Source organism: Rhinatrema bivittatum, chromosome 1 (genome assembly GCF_901001135.1).
Source record: "Rhinatrema bivittatum chromosome 1, aRhiBiv1.1, whole genome shotgun sequence".
NCBI lineage: Eukaryota > Metazoa > Chordata > Amphibia > Gymnophiona > Rhinatrematidae > Rhinatrema > Rhinatrema bivittatum.
Window position 1 is genome coordinate 43,686,687 of NC_042615.1, and position 19,664 is coordinate 43,706,350.

General features: G+C 47.4%; 1 protein-coding gene across 3 annotated transcripts in view; it reads right to left on the bottom strand.

Moving 5' to 3' along the window:
• Positions 1-19,664, bottom strand: part of FREM3 (FRAS1 related extracellular matrix 3) — a 345,523-nt gene that overhangs the window by 117,917 nt on the left and 207,942 nt on the right. For all 3 annotated transcript variants that reach the window (XM_029599602.1, XM_029599686.1, XM_029599769.1), the window contains exons 8-9: positions 16,307-16,516; positions 5,643-5,840 (exon numbers count right to left, since the gene is read on the bottom strand). In XM_029599602.1, the coding sequence (XP_029455462.1) occupies positions 5,643-5,840; positions 16,307-16,516 (408 nt within the window). The remainder of the gene's footprint in view (positions 1-5,642; positions 5,841-16,306; positions 16,517-19,664) is intronic.

Here is a 19,664-nt window from a genome sequence, read left to right on the forward strand (position 1 = left end):
GAGATAATCCAAAAACTTTGGAATTGGACAGGAAAAGGGATCAAGGGACTGAGAAGAGCAGCATGAAGTGAACCTTTTCCATTTATAAGAGTAAGATTTTCTCGTGGAAGGCTTCCGTGAAGCAATCAAGACGCGGGAAACTGGGTCTGAAAGTTTAAGAGGTTGAAGGATTAACCTTTCAACATCCATGCCATCAGGGACAAGGCTTGAAGGTTGGGATGAAGTAGGCACCCGTTGTTTTGAGTGGTCAGAAGCGGGTCCTTTCCCAAGGGAATGTGCCTGCGGATGGAGAGAGCCTGCTGTATTGGAAACCACACTTGGCGTGGCCAGTGAGGTGCTATCAGGATCATGGTTCCCTTGTCCCTTCGAGAGAAGTCTTCGAGAGAAGAGGAAGCAGAGGGAATGCGTAAAGCAGACCGGTTGCCCAAGAGATGGAGAATGCATCTCTGGGCTGAGAGTGTTTGCTGCGAATGAGGGAGCAGTAATTGTCCACTTTGTGGTTCTGAGGGGACGCAAAGAGGTCTGTCTGCAGATATCCCCAATGTTGAAAGATTGAGTTCGCTACCAAGGGGTTGCGAGACCACTCGTGCGGTTGGAAGACGTGACTCAGCTTGTGTGCCAACACATTGTCCACTCCCGGCAGGTAGGTGGCTCTGAGGTACATCGAATAGGAGAGGGCTTCTGCCCATATCTGCGCAGCTTTCTGACACAGAAGGAAGGAGCTTGTGCCTCCCTGTTTGTTGATGTACCACATGGCCACCTGGTTGTCCGTCTGAATCAGGATGACTTGATTTCATAGGCACTCCTGAAAAGCCCTGAGAGCATATCGCATTGCTTGAAGTTCCAGGAAATTTATTTCGTGTTTGGCTTCCTCTGGAGACCAAGACCCTTGTGTCTGCAGATCGTCCACTTGGGCTCCCCACCCGAGACTGGAAGCGTCGGTGGTGAAAATGGCTTGAGGATTTGGAACTTGAAAGGGCAATCCCTGGAGGAGACTGCTTTGATTCTTCCACCAGGCGAGAGACAGACGGAGTGAGTCGGTGATGTGAACAATGGTCGACAAAGGCTGAATAGCTTGAGTCCATTGAGATCGCAGAGTCCAGTGAATGAGCCTCATGGCCAAGCGGGCCATTGGTGTGACATGGACTGAGGACGCCATGTGACCCAGAAGGATGAGGAATTGGCGAGCTGGTGCAGCATGTTGAGACTGCAACTGGTGAGCAAGAGACACGAGAGTTAACGCTCGTTGTTGAGGCAGAAAAGCTTTTGCCTGCAAAGTGTCCAAGTCTGCTCCAATAAACGACAAAGTGTGAGATGGGACTAAACAAGATTTCTCGTAATTGACTAGAAATCCTAGCGAAATTAGAGTGTGTAGAGTTAAATCAAGGGACAACCAAGCAGTTTGCTGAGTTGGAGCCCTGACTAACCAGTCGTCCAGATAGGGGTAGATGTGAACACCTTGGGTTCTGAGGAAAGCTGCGACAACTACGAGACATTTGGTAAAGACTCGTGGTGCAGACGCTAGGCCGAACGGAAGCACTCAGTATTAATAGTGCTTGGGGCCTACTAGGAACCTCAGGTACTTGCGATGAGCTGGAGATATCGCAATGTGGGTGTATGCGTCCTGGAGGTCCAGAGAGCAGAGCCAGTCTCCTCTTTGTAGAAGAAGTAGAAGCGATCCCAAGGTTACCATCTTGAACTTTTCCCACTGAAGGTACTTGTTGAGAGCCCGTAGGTCCAATATTGGACGAACACCCCCTGATTTTTTGGGGATTAAAAAGTACCGGGAATAGAACCCTAGGGCCTTGCTGCGAGTGCGGAACGGGTTCTATTGCTCTTGACTGGAGAAGGAGGAAGACTTCTTGATCCAGAAGAATAGAGTGGTCGGAAGGTCTCCACGTCTGCAGAGGTGGGGAGTCCGGTGGCAGGGCGAGAAAGTTCAAATGGTAACCCTGAGCAATGATTGCCAATGCCCATTGATCGGTTGTGATTGACTGCCACATGTTGTAAAGTGGCACAATCGACCTCCCACTTGTATATGTGACAGAGGAATCTGGCTGCTGCTCTCCAAGCAGAAGTCAAAAACCTGAAGCAGGTCCTGGCTGGGGAGCTGCTTGTGGTTTTTGTTTTCAAGCTTGGCGAGTCTGAGGCTTTTGACACGGTCTCGTAGTATGGGACCTTGCTGGTGGTGGATAGGCCTTCCTTGGATGGTAGAACGACTTCTTAGAGTCCTTCCTGAAGGGCTGTCTTAAGGAGAAGTCAGAAGGCATCGAGGAGAGTTGTTTGAGGGTCTCATGATGGTCTTTTAATTCAGCCACCATTCGTTGGATCTGTTCACCAAACAGATTATCTCCGATACATGGTAGGTTGGACAACCGGTCTTGCACTTCTGGGCGAAGGTCAGAAGACTTGAGCCAGGCCCATCGTCTTGCCGAAATAGCCGCTGCAGACACTCTGGTAGAGGTGTCAAAAATGTCATAAGATGTTTGAATCTCATGTTTGCCTGCCTCAAATCCTTTGTTTACAAGGGTTTGTAGCTGGTCTTGGAAGTGTTCAGGTAGGGACTCGGAGAAGTCCTGTATCTGTTTAAAGATGACCCTATTGTACTGGGTCATACAAAGCTGATAGGCAGCAATTCGGGAGATGAGCATGGCCCCTTGGAATACTCGTCGACCAATGTTGTCTAGGAATTTTTGTTCCTTAGCAGGTGGGGTAGACGAGTGGGGTTTTGACCATTTTGCCCTCTTTTGTGCAGACTCTACCACAACTGAGTGGTGGTCAAGCTGGGATTTTTGAAAGCCTGGGGCTGACTGAACTAAATAAGTAGTGTCAGCCTTTCTATGTACTGGAGCAATTGATCCAGGGTTTTCCCAGTTCTTTTTGAGGAGATCAAGAAGGACCTGATGAATGGGAATAGAGGTGATCACCTTGGGGGCATTCAGGAATTGGAGTAGCTCCATCACCTGGTGCCTATCATCCTGTTCCGTCTGCAGTTGAAAAGGCACCAACTCAGACATTTCCTTTACAAAATTTATGAATGAGAGGTCCTCTGGAGGAGAACGCTTTCTACTTTCAGTGGGAGAAGGTGGTGAAGGTAAGTCATTGGTGTCTGTTGAAGTATCATCACCCCAAGTGTCATAAGGATCAGCAGACTGTCCTTTAGGAAGTGAAGGGGGTTGGATACCTGAGGGTCCCAGTCTAGGTTCCGAAAACATCGGAGGAATCACCAGAGGCACCGATGATGGCACTGAAGGCATCGATGGATGACTTGATGGCACCGGCGGACGTATCGGCCCCAACGGATGAATCGGTGGTGAGGGACTTATCGGCATCGATGGCTGAGGCAAAACTCCCGATGGACGGATGTGGAACGGTGTTTCTCCTTCCGATGACGCTGTCATTGGGGAGGGCATGAGAGGCATCGGAGACCCGGGATCCATCGGTGGAAGGGCGGCCATCAGCGCCTCCATTCTGGATAGCAGTGGTGCTAGCGCTGCTGGAATCAGGTTGATGACAGGTTCCACAACTGGTGCCAGTGCCGGAGGAACCTGGAGACGATGCATCGCCTTGTCGATGGCCTCCTGAACCAGCCAGTCCAGTTCTTCTTGGAGACCTGGAGCGAGCAGCCCAGGATCCGGAAAAGAAGAGGCATAGCCGGAGGAACCACCTTTGCAGGCAGAATCGCGACTCCCAAACCCCGATCGGGTGAGGGTTGCCTCGGTGACCCGGTCGCAGGAATGGTCGGTGCCTTTCCTGGACGGGGCTTCTTCGACAGTGGCTCGGATGGTGGCAAGGTTGATGATTTCGCTCCCTCGATGGTCCGAGTCTTGCGATGTCGATGGCGATGTTTCTCCCTGCGATCCCCTCGATCTTGAGGGGGAGTAGAGGGTGTCGATGGCCGTGAAGACGTCGATGGTGGTCGGTCACCAGTCGTGGATGATGCTGGCACAAAGTCGACGGTGCCGGTTCCGACGACATCTATGTGATGGACGGAGTTGGGGTTTGAGCACGGAAGAGGAGTTCCATCTTCTCCATTCTGGCCTTGCGACCTTTTGGTGTCATAAGGGCACATTTGGTGCAAGTCAGAACATCATGCTCACAGCCTCAACACATTACACAGACTCCATGGGGGTCTGTGATAGACATGGTGCGAGTACAGTCCGGGCACCCCGACGCCATGGCCATTGAAAAAAATTGAGCCGCGGTACGGTCGACGGCCAGTAGGCTACAAGGGCCAAACTCGACGGTAATCGACGGAAAACGGGTAAAAACTTACCGGAGTACCACGGTCAGAGAAAAGTTAGAGGAGGGACCCCTGTGGGGCAATTTAACTTTAAATAATTCCATGAGGAAAATTCCTGTCAGAAATCTCTTCAGAGCTCCTTTACCGTGAGGCTACTGCTGTGCGGAAAAAAGAAGACTGAAGGGGGACCCCTGCTGGCTGCAGGGTTAGTGCCATGCTGGGCATGCCCAGTAGGGGCCAGTCAAAGTTCTGGTAACTTTGACAGAAGTTTTCCGTGATTGGGCTCCATCCTGATGATGTCACCCATATGTGAGGACTACCATCCTGCTTATCCTGTGAGAAAGTCTCTCTCTCTCTCTCTCTCTCCCCACGAGTTGCAGTAATAATACCTATGCAAAGTGCCATGTGGAAATTCTAAAATTTCCAGGCATTATCACAGGCATTATCCATGTGTTTTTATCGCATTTTAATGAATCTAATGGTCAGCTAGCTGGATAAGTATTAATATTCGTACTTATTTGGTTAAATTAATCAGGTAAGTTATATTTTTTACAGGTCTGACTTATCTGGCTAAGTAGCGATTTTTGCAGGATATTCATCAGCATAGCCATGCTGCTGAATATGCCAGGTTAAGTAAGCTGAACAAGTTTTACATGGCTTGACTTACCTAAATATTTTGCTTTGAATATCTCCTTACTTCTTTCTACCTAGATCTCAGAGAGTTAGTGACTTGCACAAAGTCAAAGAAAGCCAGTGGTAGATAGCTCTTGATTTCATGTTCTAGGTATGGGACTTTTGCTGAATCTTAGGCCAAGGCTCACACTATTGCACCATATTTCCTTCCCGATGCTGAGGTGTGATGTGCCCTCTCATTCTAGAGCTTTGACCAATGTAGAACACAAACACCGTCGTCCATTTTCCACTCTATTTTCCCTTCCATTCCACCCACCTCATCTGGTAGGGATTCTAATGGATTTGCAGCCTGGGCTTAAACTGTAGTACTCTTGCTGCAAAAGCAGCCACTTGTGTTAAACCACAAACTTCATTAGTTGTCCCCCATTACCTTGGTGCACAGTTCCTGCTGTGAGACCAGGATCAGCAAAGGACACCTCAGCCCTCACGTTCCAGAGGTTTTTTTTCCCCAACTGTGACACTGGCAAATAAAATTCATCTTCCTGTTCACAAGAATCTTGTTATCATGTTATGAATCATTTACAGGGGTATGTGTAAGTATTTATGATAAATCTCACAGTAAAAAAAATTACACTTGAAACCAAACCAAAAAGACCCTAACTTGATACATTCTGGCTGTAAATTCCTGCATCCTTCTGGGTTAGCGGGTTTTCTTTACCTAGGTTTTGCTCAGAAATTGCAAGTCTGGCTGTTAATAATTTCTTACCTGGCAGGAATTCAACAACAGAGGCATCAGTGTTTGGTCTCTCTTGGTAATCCATCATGACTTCAGCTGAGCCCTGCCGGGTGTAGCAGCGAACTGTGGATTTATGGCCAACATCTCCACTACGATGAACTATGGCAGTTACCTGCCCATCCTTTTCATTCACCTGGTAAATGGACTCCTTGAACTGGACTTTAGGTACTGAAAACAGAGTCATGCAAGAGGTTTAGTTGGAATAAAACTGCCCACATATGGAAATGATGACTTGAAAATCACTGAGTGCTCCTTACTAAGGAAACTTCTCCATTTCGCCCCTCTCCCCATTTTACTAAATGCTTAGCCAGTGAAAGACAACTCTGACAACATCAAAATATGAAAGTACTTTGTTTCAAAAACGTTCATGTAGTGTGAATGAATCAGTTTCACAAACTGAACTACAAGAAAGAATACTTGCGGCTGGGAATTTCTCTGACAAAATCCATCGACTCATCTTGGGGGGGGTGGGGGGTGAGGAACCAGCAACTTTTTTTTCCATGGGGTTTTTGATGATGCAGAGATGTCGTCTCTTGAGCAGCAGCTGATTTAAAATAAAATTGTAGAGATTGCACATTCTTAATGCTGTGGCCCGTGTGCCAGAGAAAGGACTGCAAAGTATATTTGCAGAGAATGTATTGTGGATAATGGCAAGTACTAGAGACAACAAAAGAGCAGGGAAGTTGCAGCTAGCAAAAGGTTATCTGTTGGTCAAGGGGTGGTCCTGAATTTCTTGACAGACAGACTGGTTTAGCCCCTGGGGTCTGGGTTTTGAAAGGGTATATTATCCTGCTTACAGCAAGGGTGGGGGCTCCCCCAGAGTCACCAAGCCAAGAGAAGGCAGCAGCTAGGACCTTCTCCTGGGGTGCCAGGGAACTGAGGTGAGAGTGGGCAGAGATACTGCAATAGTGTCTCCGGGAGCCTGAGCAAAGCAACTGGAAATTGATTTTAAAAGTTAAAAGTACTGGAAAGGAAAGGAACTGTGAAGGGACCGGTTGGGACCAGAATAGGAAATTCCTGTGCCCGATTGGATCCTGGAAACAGGGTTGAAAGTCTCCCATTTCCTCCTTCAACAAGGGGCAGTGAGTAGCTTGAAGCCATCTGAGATCTAACGTGAGTACTTTGTGATTTACTGGGTTGGAGAAGAGATTTTAAACAGTGTGGCCTAGTACAGACTGAAGAGCGCTGTATATAGACCGTAACACAATTTGTCTGAGGCTTTCTGAAAGACTGAGAGTGAAGTCTTACTGGATTTGCTAGAAGACTGCAATTTATATTTTCCTACAATAATTGAAGATACTTCCAATAAACTATATTTTTATTTGGAGCACAAATCTTTGATGTGGACAATGGCTTTTTGGAAGTGCCTGTATGTGTGTATCTCGTACCCAGTTTGGCTTTGCGGTTTAGCTGCCCCCAGCCCACGACCCAACTGAGATCAATTTTCTCACTTTGGGAGAGTTATCCCAAGCTCCCCAAAGCAGAGGTGGTGACCCCCAATGGACAGGGTGTTACAATACTGAATGTGATTACTGATTACAAGGGGAATGGTGGGTGTGCGGAGGACGCATTTTTCAAGAACCCTTGTTGCTGTAAAGTTCTCAGGTACTTTTGTACCCACTGAGCCTGTAGCTAGTTTTCAAAAGGGAACACTGGCTACAAGGTAAGCAGTTACAAAGTGCTAACATACTTTGAATCTGCTTTATCTCTGTGTGGCAGAACAGGGCAAAATGCCACTCCTACATTTAAAAATGCAATTGTACAGGCGATCTTTCCTCCCCTAATCTAAGCAAACCTCCCGCTAGCATCTCTTTTTAATCGGGCTAAAAGTATGCAAGTCATGAAAGCCTGCATGTCATTTTATCTGTTCTGAGGTAGCTAATTTTTATTCAGGGAAATCTAGCTGGATAACTATTTAGTTGCCCAGTTAAACCCTTTGAAAATTGTACTTCTTATGTTCAAAATGTCCAAGCAAATAAAACAAACCCTTGGCAGGGACACTGTAAACCCAAGCATACTGTATAATGGCTTACATAGATGAGGGCCTTCTTGTTGCTGTTGCTAGTTTAACATCCCACTTTGTTTTGGAAATAAAGAGCATGTTAACATCACTTACTGCTGCTGGTGGTTGCATGAAATGGATGAACCCAACAGGAAGCCCTCTTGAAGGTAAACTAGTTCAAAGCTCACTTGGGTCTGAAACTCAGCTATGATGAAGACTGGTTCAACCACATTGGTTCAACACATCCACAATAAAGTTGCCAACTTGGGGAAAAAAATGGCCCGTCTCAACCTCCCAACCTCATGCTAACTCTCCTCCACATCCAAACCCCTTACCTTCTGGACCTTCTCTCCTCCCCTTCGGGCCTTACTGTTGCGAGCATAGATGGACACTTGAGAGCATGAGTCTCTGTGCCACAACGCAACCTGCACAACCCCAGGGCTGGCCGTGGTTCATGCCACTGGTGGGCGAACGCATCCGTGCACCGACTGGCTGAAACAGGAATGTGCTTGACTTGGAAACAGGAACACCTGACTTGGAACAGGAGCACTTGGATATCCAACACGCTCCAGGAACTGAGAACCAGCAACCTATGCTGGTCTTTGGGTTAGCCCTCTGGCCACTCAAAAGGCCTTTCAGACTGCCACTTGGAAGCAGTTTGAGCGTGAGGACTAGTGGAGGCTGAGGTCTCTGAAGATGATTCTGGAGGCATAGACAAGATGCTGAAAAGTAGGACATGATGAAGTCTCAGGACTTGGAACATGATGAAGGTTCTGAGAGAGTCCTGCACCACTGCACACCCTACACAACCCCAGGACTGGCTGCAGACCATGCCAATAGCGGCACAGGCACTGGACTCAAAACCGTTGAACAAGATGGAAGCTGGAACAAGAACTCTGAAGACCAGAGACTGGACACAGGAACTCAGACTCAGGAACTCTGACTCAGGAACTCTGACTCGGACTTTGGACTCAGGAACTCAGAACTCAGAAGGACTTCCAAAGACTTGAACCAGCAATGAAAACTCTGAAGACTCTAGACAGGACAAAGGCTTGGAACCAGGAACAAGGCAAGGACTTGGATTCAGAAACACGGCAAAGACTTGGATTAAGGAACAAGGCGAAGACTTGGATTAAGGAACAAGGCGAAGACTTGGATTAAGGAACAAGGTGAAGACTTGGATTCAGAAACAAGACGAAAAGATCACAGGAACCAGGAGACCAGAAACAAGAAACATGAAGGACCTTGAAAGCACTAGCAGACCTTTGTGAAGACAAAGAAGAACTGACTGATGAGCCCTTTTATAGGACTGGCTGGAGAAGACATCATCAGGAGGCGCCACATCATTTCCCACCATGGGCCCTTTAAATCTGGGACTATGGCACGTGCGTGCGTCTAAGGAGAGACCAGTGTGCAGGAGCACAGATGGAAGGAGGTGGCCCCCAGGCTGCAGTGACCAGGACAGTGGATCCTGTTAAATGCCAAACAGGCTTAAGGCGCTTCTCCATGGACACAAGGATACCATACCAAATTTTGTAGAAACATATCAATTTTTTATTGCATATCCTTGGGAGATATAGATGGCAAGACCTCTGCTTATGCAAAGCACTAGCACCTGTCACTCTTTGTGCATCAGTGAGATTTTCTTTTTATAGATGAAACAGGAAATCTCAAGTAAGTAAAATTGCATGAACCTAAAGGAGTATCACGTACACAAGTTTCTCATGTCAAAAAGAAGATAAATTAAACCGATGTTACCTTGATCCCCTTCCCAAATTGGGGCCTAATTGCCTGGTGGTCACATTAATCTTCCATTAGTATGTTGTCCTGTCATTTTTTCACCCTCAGGGAGATCATAAGAACATAAATTGCCATGCTGGATCAAACAAAGGGACCATCACGCCCAGCATCCTGTTTCCAACAGAGGCCAAACCAGGCCACAAGAACCTGGCAATTACCCAAACACTAAGATCCCATGCTACTGATGCAATTAATAGCAGTGGCTACTCTCTAAGGGGTAGATTTTCAAAAAACGCGAATAGGCGTACTTTTGCTGGCGCATCAGGCGCCAGCAAAAGTACGCTGGATTTTAGTAGATACACGCGGAGCCGCGCATATCCACTAAAATCCTGGATCGGCGCGCGCAAGGCTATGAATTCTGTATAGCCGGCGCGCGCCGAGCCGCGCTGCCTACCCCCGTTCCCTCCAAGGCCGCTCCGAAATCGGAGTGGCCTTGGAGGGAATCCTCTAACGCCCTCCCCTCATCTTCCCCTCCCTTCCTCTATCTAACCCCCCCGCCCGGCCCTGTCTACACCCCCCCCCTTACCTTTCTCCGGGGATTTACGCCTCCCGGAGGGAGAAGTAAATCCCCACGCGCCAGCGGGCCTCCTGCGCGCCAGGCCGCGACCTGGGGGCGGGTACGGAGGGCGCGGCCACGCCCCCGGACCGCCCCGGGCCGTAGCCACGCCCCCGTACCCGCCCCCAAACGCTGCCGACACGCCCCCGAAACGCCGCGACAACCGGGCCCGCCCCCGACACGCCCCCCTCGGAGAACCCCGGGACTTACGTGAGTCCCGGTAGGCCTATGTAAAATAGGCTCACCGGCGCGCAGGGCCCTGCTCGCCTAAATCCACCCGGTTTTGGGCAGATTTAGGCGAGCAGGGCTCTGAAAATCCGCCCCTTAGTAAACTTGATTAATAGCCGTTAATGGACTTTTCCATCTGCATGGCTTAGGCTGGTGCCTTTGTAGTTGAAATCCTAGCTGAGATTCTGACCCTTTTCTTTGGTTTTTTGGGACCCTATGACCCTCCATCACACGTTTTAGACAGATTCGGCTGCTGTCCAGATGTCTCCTGGAATTTCTCCAAATTAGGGTCAATAGGGCATTTAAGGTTCACATGGCCATAACTGCAAGAAGGTCAAGGCAGCAGAGGATTCTGGGTCAATCATAGTTTCCATGTTGGTCTCAGACTCGGGCACACATAATTTCCCTCTTGTGCCACTTTCAAATGGCACTCCCCATCGCGAATTCTAAAGTGGTGTCCGGGAGATCAGTGGTGCTCCAGGTCACATGGAAGCTGAAGGGTATCCTTGCTGATGGAGTGGCCACTGACACAGTTGGCATCACTCCAGGCTACAAGAGCAAGATGTGGCAGCCACCAACTCGGCAGCATCAGGAGGATTAGTGGGTGAGTGAGACCACTCGTGGGGCCCTACCGTAAGCGGCATCACAACAGTATCACCTCCTCAAAGCACCCTCCCTCCAGCCTCTTCTCTTCGGCTAGGAGAGCATGATGGTACATCAGTACCAACAGGGGGACCCAAGGGTCCAAACACAGGATGCAGAGATACCTGATTACTGTGCTTAAGCAAATAACCAGAACAAGCTGGACGAAGACATGGCTGCAGACTTGGACAAAGACATAGTTTGGACACACTGAAGGCTAGAACTCAGGCTGAAGAACTGAACAAAAAATCTGGATTCAGGCACCTCCTGTGGATCGTAGGCAAAAAAAAAAAAAAAAAACAACTCAGGAAGGAACAAGAGTCAAAGCATTGAAAGGCCCATCACGGAGATATGTTCACCAAGCTCATGGCCTTCGCAATCTGTTATAAGCATGGATGAACACTCGAGACTATGAGCCCCTTTGCTGTGATGTGACCTGCACAACCCCGAAGCTGGCCATGGTCTATGCCGCTGTTGGGTGAAAGCTTCCAGGCACGGGCCAACTGAAACAGGAACACTATTGGATTGGAAACAGGCAGAGCCTTGACTTGGAAACAGGAATACTTGATTTGGAAAAGGAACACTTATCTTGGGACAGGAACACTTGGATGTCCAACATGCTCCAGGAACTGAGAACCAGCAATTCATGCTGGTCTCTGGGGTAGCTCTCTGGCCACTCAAAAGCCCTTTCGGACTGCTGCTTGGAAGCAGTTTGAGCATAAGGACAGGCAGAGGCTTAGGACTCTGAAGATTAATCTGTAGGCGTGGACAAGATGCTGAAAATTTGGACATGACGAAGACTCAGGACTTGAAACATGATTAAGACTCTGAGAGAGTCCGGTACTGCTGTGTGCCCTATACAACCCCAGGGCTTAGGAACTCAGAAGGACTTCCAAAGACTTGAACCAGCAACGAAATCTCTGAAGACTCTAGACAGGACAAAGGCTTGGAACCGGGAACAAGGCCAGGACTTGGATTCAAACAAGGCGAAGAGACCACAGGAACCAGGCACCCAGGAAAAAGAAACAGGAAACATGGAGGACCTTGAAAGCACTAGCAGCCCTTTGCAAAGGCAATGAAGAACTGGCTGAAAAGCCTTTTTTATAGGGCTGGTTGGAAATTACATGATTGGGAGGTGCCACAGCATTTCCCGCCAAGGGACCTTTAAATCTGTGGTTATGGCGTGTGCGCACAACAAAGGAGAGACTGGCATGCAGGAGCAGAGATGGAAGGTGGCAGTTTTCTCAGTGGAAAAAGGTAAACAGTGGAGTGCCTCATGGATCTGTACTTGGACCAGTGCTTTTCAGTATATTTATAAATGATCTGGAAAGGGATAGCACAAGTGAGGTTATCAAATTTGCAAATGACACAAAATTATTCAGAGTAGTTAAATCACATGCAGAATGTGATAAATTAATTGCAGGAGGACCTTGGGAGACTGAAAGACTGGGCATCCAAATGGCAGATGAAATTTACTGTGGACAGGTGCAAGGTGATGCATATAGGGAAAAATAACTTATGCTCTAGTTACACGATGTTAGGTTCCACATTAGGAGTTACAGTCCAGGAAAAAGGTCTCGGCATCATAGTGGATAATACATTGAAATTGTCGGCTCAGTGTGTGGCAGCAATCAAAAAAGCAAACATAATATTAGGAATTATTAGGAAGGGAATGGTGAATAAAATGGAAAATGTCATAATGCCTCTGTATCACTCCATGGCAAGACCGCACCTTGAATACTGCGTACAATTCTGGTCACCGCGTCTCAATAAAGATATAGTTGCAATGGAGAAGGTACAGAGAAGGGCGACCAAAATGATAAAGGGGATGGAACAGCTTCCCTATGAGGAAAGACTAAAGAGGTTAGGACTGTTCAGCTTGGAGAAGAGACGGCTGAGGTGGGATGTTATGTTCATGGACCCTTGGGCCGGCTGAGACTGCAGGTGTTGTGCTGTGGATACCCACAGTGGGCGTCGCAGCCGGAAGGCGGCGCTGAGAAGAGACTTCGAAGACGGCTTCACCACTGGAAGCCCGAGGTCCTCCCAGGAGGAACCTGTAGGGACCCGGGCCTCTTGGTCTTAGGTGGATCCTATACGACCAAGGATCAGAAGAGCAGCCTGCCGAGGTAATCCAACGATGAGAAAACGCCCAGAGGTCAGAAGAGACTTCACCTTTGGAAGCCCGTTGCCCCCCAGGAGAAGCCCATGAGGACCCGAGCCGCTGGGGCTTAGGAGAACCCTCCGGGCGGTGATGACAAGTACCTGCGGCAGTGGGAAGAGATGAAACCGAAGTCCAGGAACAAGCCAAGGTCGGGAGCCAGACGTCAGATATCAGATGCCAAAACCAGGGATGGAAGCAGGAGCCGGAGTCGAAGAACGACGCAAGGTCAGGAGCCAGGAATCAGATGTCAGGAACAAGCAGGAACCAGGACGCAGGAAGCACAACTAGCTACTCCGAAGAGTCAACCTCGTTGCAAGGCACTGGCTAGCTGTGGCTGCCGGGTTTAAATAACCCAGCAGCGTCTGATGTCAGCAGGGAGGCGTCCTCTGTTTTCCCGCGCTGGCCCCTATAAATAGAGAGCCCCTGCGTGCGCCTAGGGGAGGGGGCCAGCAGCGGATTGCTGGCAGCGTCTCCCTCGCAGGGGGACGCCGCAGTAGGCCGCGTCTCAGGCCTGGGCAGCCGCGTCTCGGGTTCGGCAGGCCGGAGGTGAGTGGAGATTCCGGGGCACGACCCGGGATCGCAACATGGGATATGATGGAGATGTTTAAAATCATGAGAGGACTAGAAAAGGTAAATGTGAATCAATTATTTACTCTTTTAGACAATAGAAGAACTAGGGATCACTCCATGAAGTTGCAAGTAACACATTTAAAACAAATGAAAGAAAATTTGCTTTTACTCAACGCACAATTAAGCTCTGGAATTCATTGCCGGAGGATGTCTTTAGGGCAGTTAATGTAGCTTGCTTTAAAAAAGTTTTGGATAAGTTCTTGGAGGAGAAGTCCATAAACTGCTATTAATCGAGAATAGCCACTGCTATTACTGGCATTAGTAGCGTGGGATCTATTTAATGTTTGGGTGCTTGCCGGATACTTGTAACATGGATTGGAAACAGGATGCTGGGCCTGATGGACGCTTGGTCTGACCCAGTAAGGCAACTTCTTATGTTCTTACCTTTGAATATTGTGCCCTAGCAGGGAGATACTGTAAGACAACCTCCTTCAGGCCTGCTAAAAAACTAAAACTTGGAAGAATGTTCATTTTTCAGCAGGACAATGATCTCAAGCACAAGACCAAATCAATCCAGGTGTGGCTGAACAACAAAAAGGTGAATGTTCTACAATGGCCAAGTCAAAATCCAGATCTCAATCCCACCGAGAATCTGTGGCACTATTTGAAAATTACAGTCCATAAGCATCATCCAACCAACCTAAACAAGATGGAGCAAATTCATTAGGAAGAATGGGAAAAATTCACTCCCAAACAGTGTACAAAGTTGGTAGAAAATAACCCCAATAGACTTAAAGCTGTTATTGCAGCAAAACCTGGTTCTACCAAGTACTAGTCTAAAGGGGTTGAATACTTATGCAATCAGTATTTTTTAGTTTTTAATTTTATTTTACAAAAAATGCAGAGAAATAATGAATTGTGACTTTAAGAACATACTAGTTTGCAATAAACATACTCCTGCTAATTTTAAAAGGAACGCACGTGTACCCATAATCAAGCGTATCAGCGTGCGAGTGGAGACACGCCGCAATTTTATATAATGCTTATCATTTAAAATCCCCCTGCTGTGTGTATGTGTGCGCATAATCTTAAGAGGCTGCTCAAGTTAATATCCCGCAAGTACTTCCGCTAGAGCCTTAGCGGCTTGTACGCATGTATGCAGGAGGGTTTTAAAACATGCTCGCATGAGGGAAAATCCAGTTTTTCAAATTAGTTCATCAATTTGTCCAGTTGATATTGAGGTCTTCAAGACCCCTCAGGTTCTTCATCCTGTAAGCCCCCCACTTGACCCCATACCTTCACATTGTGCTGAAAGCTCTAAAACTGGAGATCTCCAGATTTGCTCCTCATGAGGGCCAGCAATAAAGTTAAGCCTATAACACGCGGACTTTAGCCATGGTCAGCATTTATAAAATTCAGAGTTATGCACATAAGTCTTAACCCCACCCTGGAATGCCCATGCCCCGCCCATCCCCGCCCCTTTTCTGTCCCCATGGGTATGTATGCGCATACTTCGCAGCTTCTTAAATTCGCGTTGCTCGCGCACGGTCCGCATATGCGCCTAGGTGGCTGTTTTTGCGCAAGCAAAACTTTTAAAATCTACCTCACTGTCTGGAACAATCTATGTGTCATTTGTAATCTACACAAATCTGCTGACTTTTTTTAGGGGGTCGAATACTTTTGAAAGCCATGTATACATGTTAGTTAATTGTATTTGATGAAAAATGCATTTCTTCCCATAAAAGAACCAAGGTGATGTACATATAAATAAATAGTTAAAAAGTCAAGAAACTTGCTTGAGATCACCCACACAATTTTTATCAACCCTATACTATAGCTAGTGTCACCAGTTAGTGCGTGAGCCCTAGCCTAAGCCCTGGGTTAGGGGAGAAAGAAAAGTAGTCCTTTGTATGCTGTGCGGCATGGAGGTTCAGCCTTCCCCTCATTTGGAGAATCCATGCCCCGGGGATTAGTCCTGGGACTAAGTGTGACCTCTGCACAATTCAGCATAAGCCTTAAAGTAGGGATAACACTCGTGAGTTATCCATCTAAATGGCCAAAAAGCAGCAAATTTGCTCTGGCGAAAATTGCGCACATAACCTTTCATGGGTATTCAATGGGACTTTCATACACAAGTTTCCTGCTGAACATAACAGGATAAAATTATACACGTAACTCTATCTGGGTAAAGTTAGGACTGCTATTTTTCCGATCAGAGTTGTGCATGTATCTTTAGCTGAAGAGTGCTTAATAATTGTGCTCACCAGCTAAAGTTTAGTCCTGTCCCCGGAATGCCTCCATCAACGCTCCTTTTCATCTGGATAATTTTTGTGTGCCCAAAAAATTGTATGCACAAAATTATTGCTGTCAGAATGGGGTAAAATTTCACAACTCGGTGTTTGCGTGCATAGCTCGAAAAGTTGCATGTACAAACACTTTGAACATTAACTTCTAAATTTCTCCTCAGGAATAAAATACAAACCTGAGCAAAAACAAAAAACTAGGTGATTTTAACTTCAGTGCTAGTGATTTAACATGAAATTCTTAGATCACCTCCTAGTTTAAGTTAAAATATTGTAACAAACATGAATGATCCTGACAGGTGACAGATAGCAATTCCAATCCCATATCTTTTCTGGTGTGCTGCAGTTAAGAAACTCAGGTTCCTCACTTACAGTCAGAAGTAGTGTCGTTGATAGTGATGGTAGATTTGCTGGGCTCCCCAATCGTTGCTCTCATCGGCATACGAAGGACCAGTTCGAATGTCTCCGGTCCCTCCAAGAAAGGCTGCCCCAGGTCATCAAGGATGGTCACCTGGAAGGTCTGCATGTTAACTCCGGGAGCAAAATCCAAGTTTCTGCTGATGCCCACATAATCGACACCAGCTGAACAGGTACATACCAAGAGAGAAAAAAGTATGCATGACAGTCACTCTTAGCCACTGCTCTGAATGTGTGACATGTGAAATGCAGCACAAAATGCAAGGTTCACATGAGCTACTCAGTTTTCTTATGCTCCTGTCAGATGATAAAAGCTGGGGTAGCTCACATCTAAGAGAGTTGAAAATAAAGGATGGATTGGAATGTTTGAAGTTGTGAGGTTCTTAATTTATTTTTTTGTACAAATTCCATTCTCTAAAAAGATCATCTTATTTAATACTGGCTTCTTTTGGAAGAGCTTTATATTGAGAAGAAAACTACTTAAAAGAACAATCATGCTGCAGAAAACTTTTATTTGCTGTACTGCAGAAGATAAAGTCACAGATTCAGCAATAAAGGTGGGGATGTGTGCCAGCCTGGAAATCCTGTTCTGTTATTAGTGCAGTATTTCTTCACTTCCTAAAACATCTGAATGACAGGACCCAACTGGGCATGAAAAATGCACTTTTGATTATGAAAACAATCTAAGGTAAAATATTAACTGCACAAAGCACTCATCGACAGGGGTTACTTTTACTCCTAATCCTAATGTCAAAGGATGGCAGCTCTAACGCAAAATCGGGTTTTCAGTAGTTGTGCTGGTCATGGATTTTTTGCAGGATAAGTTCTTTACTAAACAAATTTAAGAATTATCCAGAGGCTGTATAAGAGCTCAGAAATTCTCAAACTGGTCTTCTAGGTCTACCCGGCTAGTCCAGTTCTTAGGGTACCCACAATAAGTGTGTATAAGACATATTAGCTTACACTGTCTCCCATGTTTGCAAATCTATTTCATGCACATTCATTGTGGATATTCTGAATGACCACCATTGAGATAGATTGCTTCTTCAGATGTGCCTTAAGTGGTCAAAGAGTCTCACATACAGCACCAGGTTTACAGTTATCATAACCTGAAAAAATCCATCTTAAAAACAACAATGCTATTAAACAGTTGGGTATAAAGCTGACATTTTATGGAAGGGACAGCCTGTCACTTTTTACCACTCCCTGTTAGTGTATTGCTATTTATTTCACACAACACAGAGCTGACAGGGCTCCAAGACATATCCATCCTCTGCTTTCCCTGAAAATTTAAATGGAGTTCTCATTATTAATGGAGCATGACCTCCTGCTGGGACTCTGAGCACGTATGCAGTTTTATACAATAATCAACTTAACCATGCAATCCAATTACATTCCTCTTCCTAAATACTGTAGGAGCTTTATTATCCAGGCCACCTGAGGAAAAAAACATCCACAGGTTATGGGCTTTATTCAGAAAGGAGGAATTTTCCCCATTCTGTGCCCACAGAAAAAATCTTTATGGAAGAAGGCAGGGAGTCAGGATTGGTGGCTTCAGAGCAAGGGCTGCTGGGAGGTAGGGAGGTAGGGAGGTGCACCTGTGCTTGGCGCCTTTTTTGCTTTACCTATGATCGTTGAGGGAGCTCCTTGTGAGGTCTACCGACGGTCGGTGCAGTGGGGGTGTTTTTGCTCTCGGCCCCTGTTTGGTGGATTTTCTCCCGGTTTCTCTTCCTCTTTTGTGCTCTTTGAGAGCGAGGTTGCTGGCAGGTCAGGAGGCTGGCACCACTGAATGTGTGTCGGTAACGGTGAATGATGGGGATTCATCGGTGGGTAGTGGGGGCTCCTCTCCAGAAGGGTTTTTGGAGGAGCCTTGTTCCCAGACTTTTTCTGATGTCTGCAATCGGGAGGCTCCGGGGCCTATGAGGGAGCGAGGTAGATTTGTTCCGGTGGTCTTCTGTGATTCTTGTCCGGGTAGGGCTGCTCTGCCACTGGTGCGGTTGGTTGGAAGGCCCCGCATTGTGTGTGTGTGTGGGGGTGGGGGCTCTAGGAGTGGAGCTATGGCTGTTAAACCTGGGGAGTGGGTTTCATCAGGTGCAGCTGGGGGGGTAAAAGGCATTTCCAAAGGAGGGCCTGGGGCTAGTAAGGGAAAAGACCAGGTGTCTAGACCATCTGTGGTTCCTAATAGGGGGGGTTGTTTCTGGCAGGCAGTTTGGGCCTACTTTTGACCCAGGAGGTGGTTCTGGGGTGGTTGGAGGAGGGGCTTCAGATGGGCAATTCTCTGTTTCTTGGGTTTGGGAATTTCTGGATTCTAGTGGGGGGGGGGGGGGCCTGAGTTTGTCAGATTTAGATTTTTCCATGGGGATGGGAGGTGGATGTTTTGGAGGGCCGGGGACAGGGTGGCAGAGGGTCCCATATGGAGTTTTTGGATTGGGGGCAGTCAGCGCAGTGGGGATGCAGGGGTGGGGGTGTCGGGGGTTGGTTGGAGGGACCGGGTGTTTTGTCTTGGGGTAGCATGAGTTGTGTGGGTCCATGGGTTGGGCAGACTGGGGTTGGTGATCTTAGCCAGCGTCAGGCCGTGGGTGAGAGGTCAGAGGTGGGTGGGAGTGTTGGGGGAAGGATGGAGGGTGCCTGCGCTGGATCTTTGGCTGCAGATGCGGCGGTGCCTGATGATGGTCCAGGGACATCTCGGCGGGAGGCGTGGTGACAGCAGTCTGCGGATGGAAGAGTGGAGCTGCATCAGGAGGCAGTTGACCAGGATGAGCATCCGGAGATGGCAACATCAGCAGGAGGATCTGGACAGAGTGTGGACAGGCCTCTGGAGGGTGAGTTGGGTAACGGGGATGTTGGAGGGGATCAGAGACAGAAGGAGAACAGGAAGAGGTCTAAAGAGGATAGTTCTTCTTCTTCTTCTTCATCTTCAGAGTGTGAGTCCAGGCCGAGAAGTAGGGTAATTGATGAAGGGGGCCCAGGTCATGAAGTGGAGTGTACGGCAGGGGCTTTTTCAGAGTTGTGGGAGGGTATTCCGAGAAGACTTAGGAAGAAAATTTGGAAGTGCCATTATATTGATATATTTAAGCTTTTGGAAGATAGGTAGGGATTAAGAAGGGAAAGAAGAAAGGGGAAAAGAAGAATAAAGGGGAGTGAGAGGTCTAGGAAGGTTCCTAGGAATATTGTTAATTGGATCCGATGTATTCTGCATTTGGCCAGTGTGGTAGGGCACTTTGATTCGTCTGAATATGGGGCTTTATTGGTTTATGCTAATAGTATTTTGGGGACATTTAAGGATTATGAGGGGGGGGCTTGGTTAAATTAT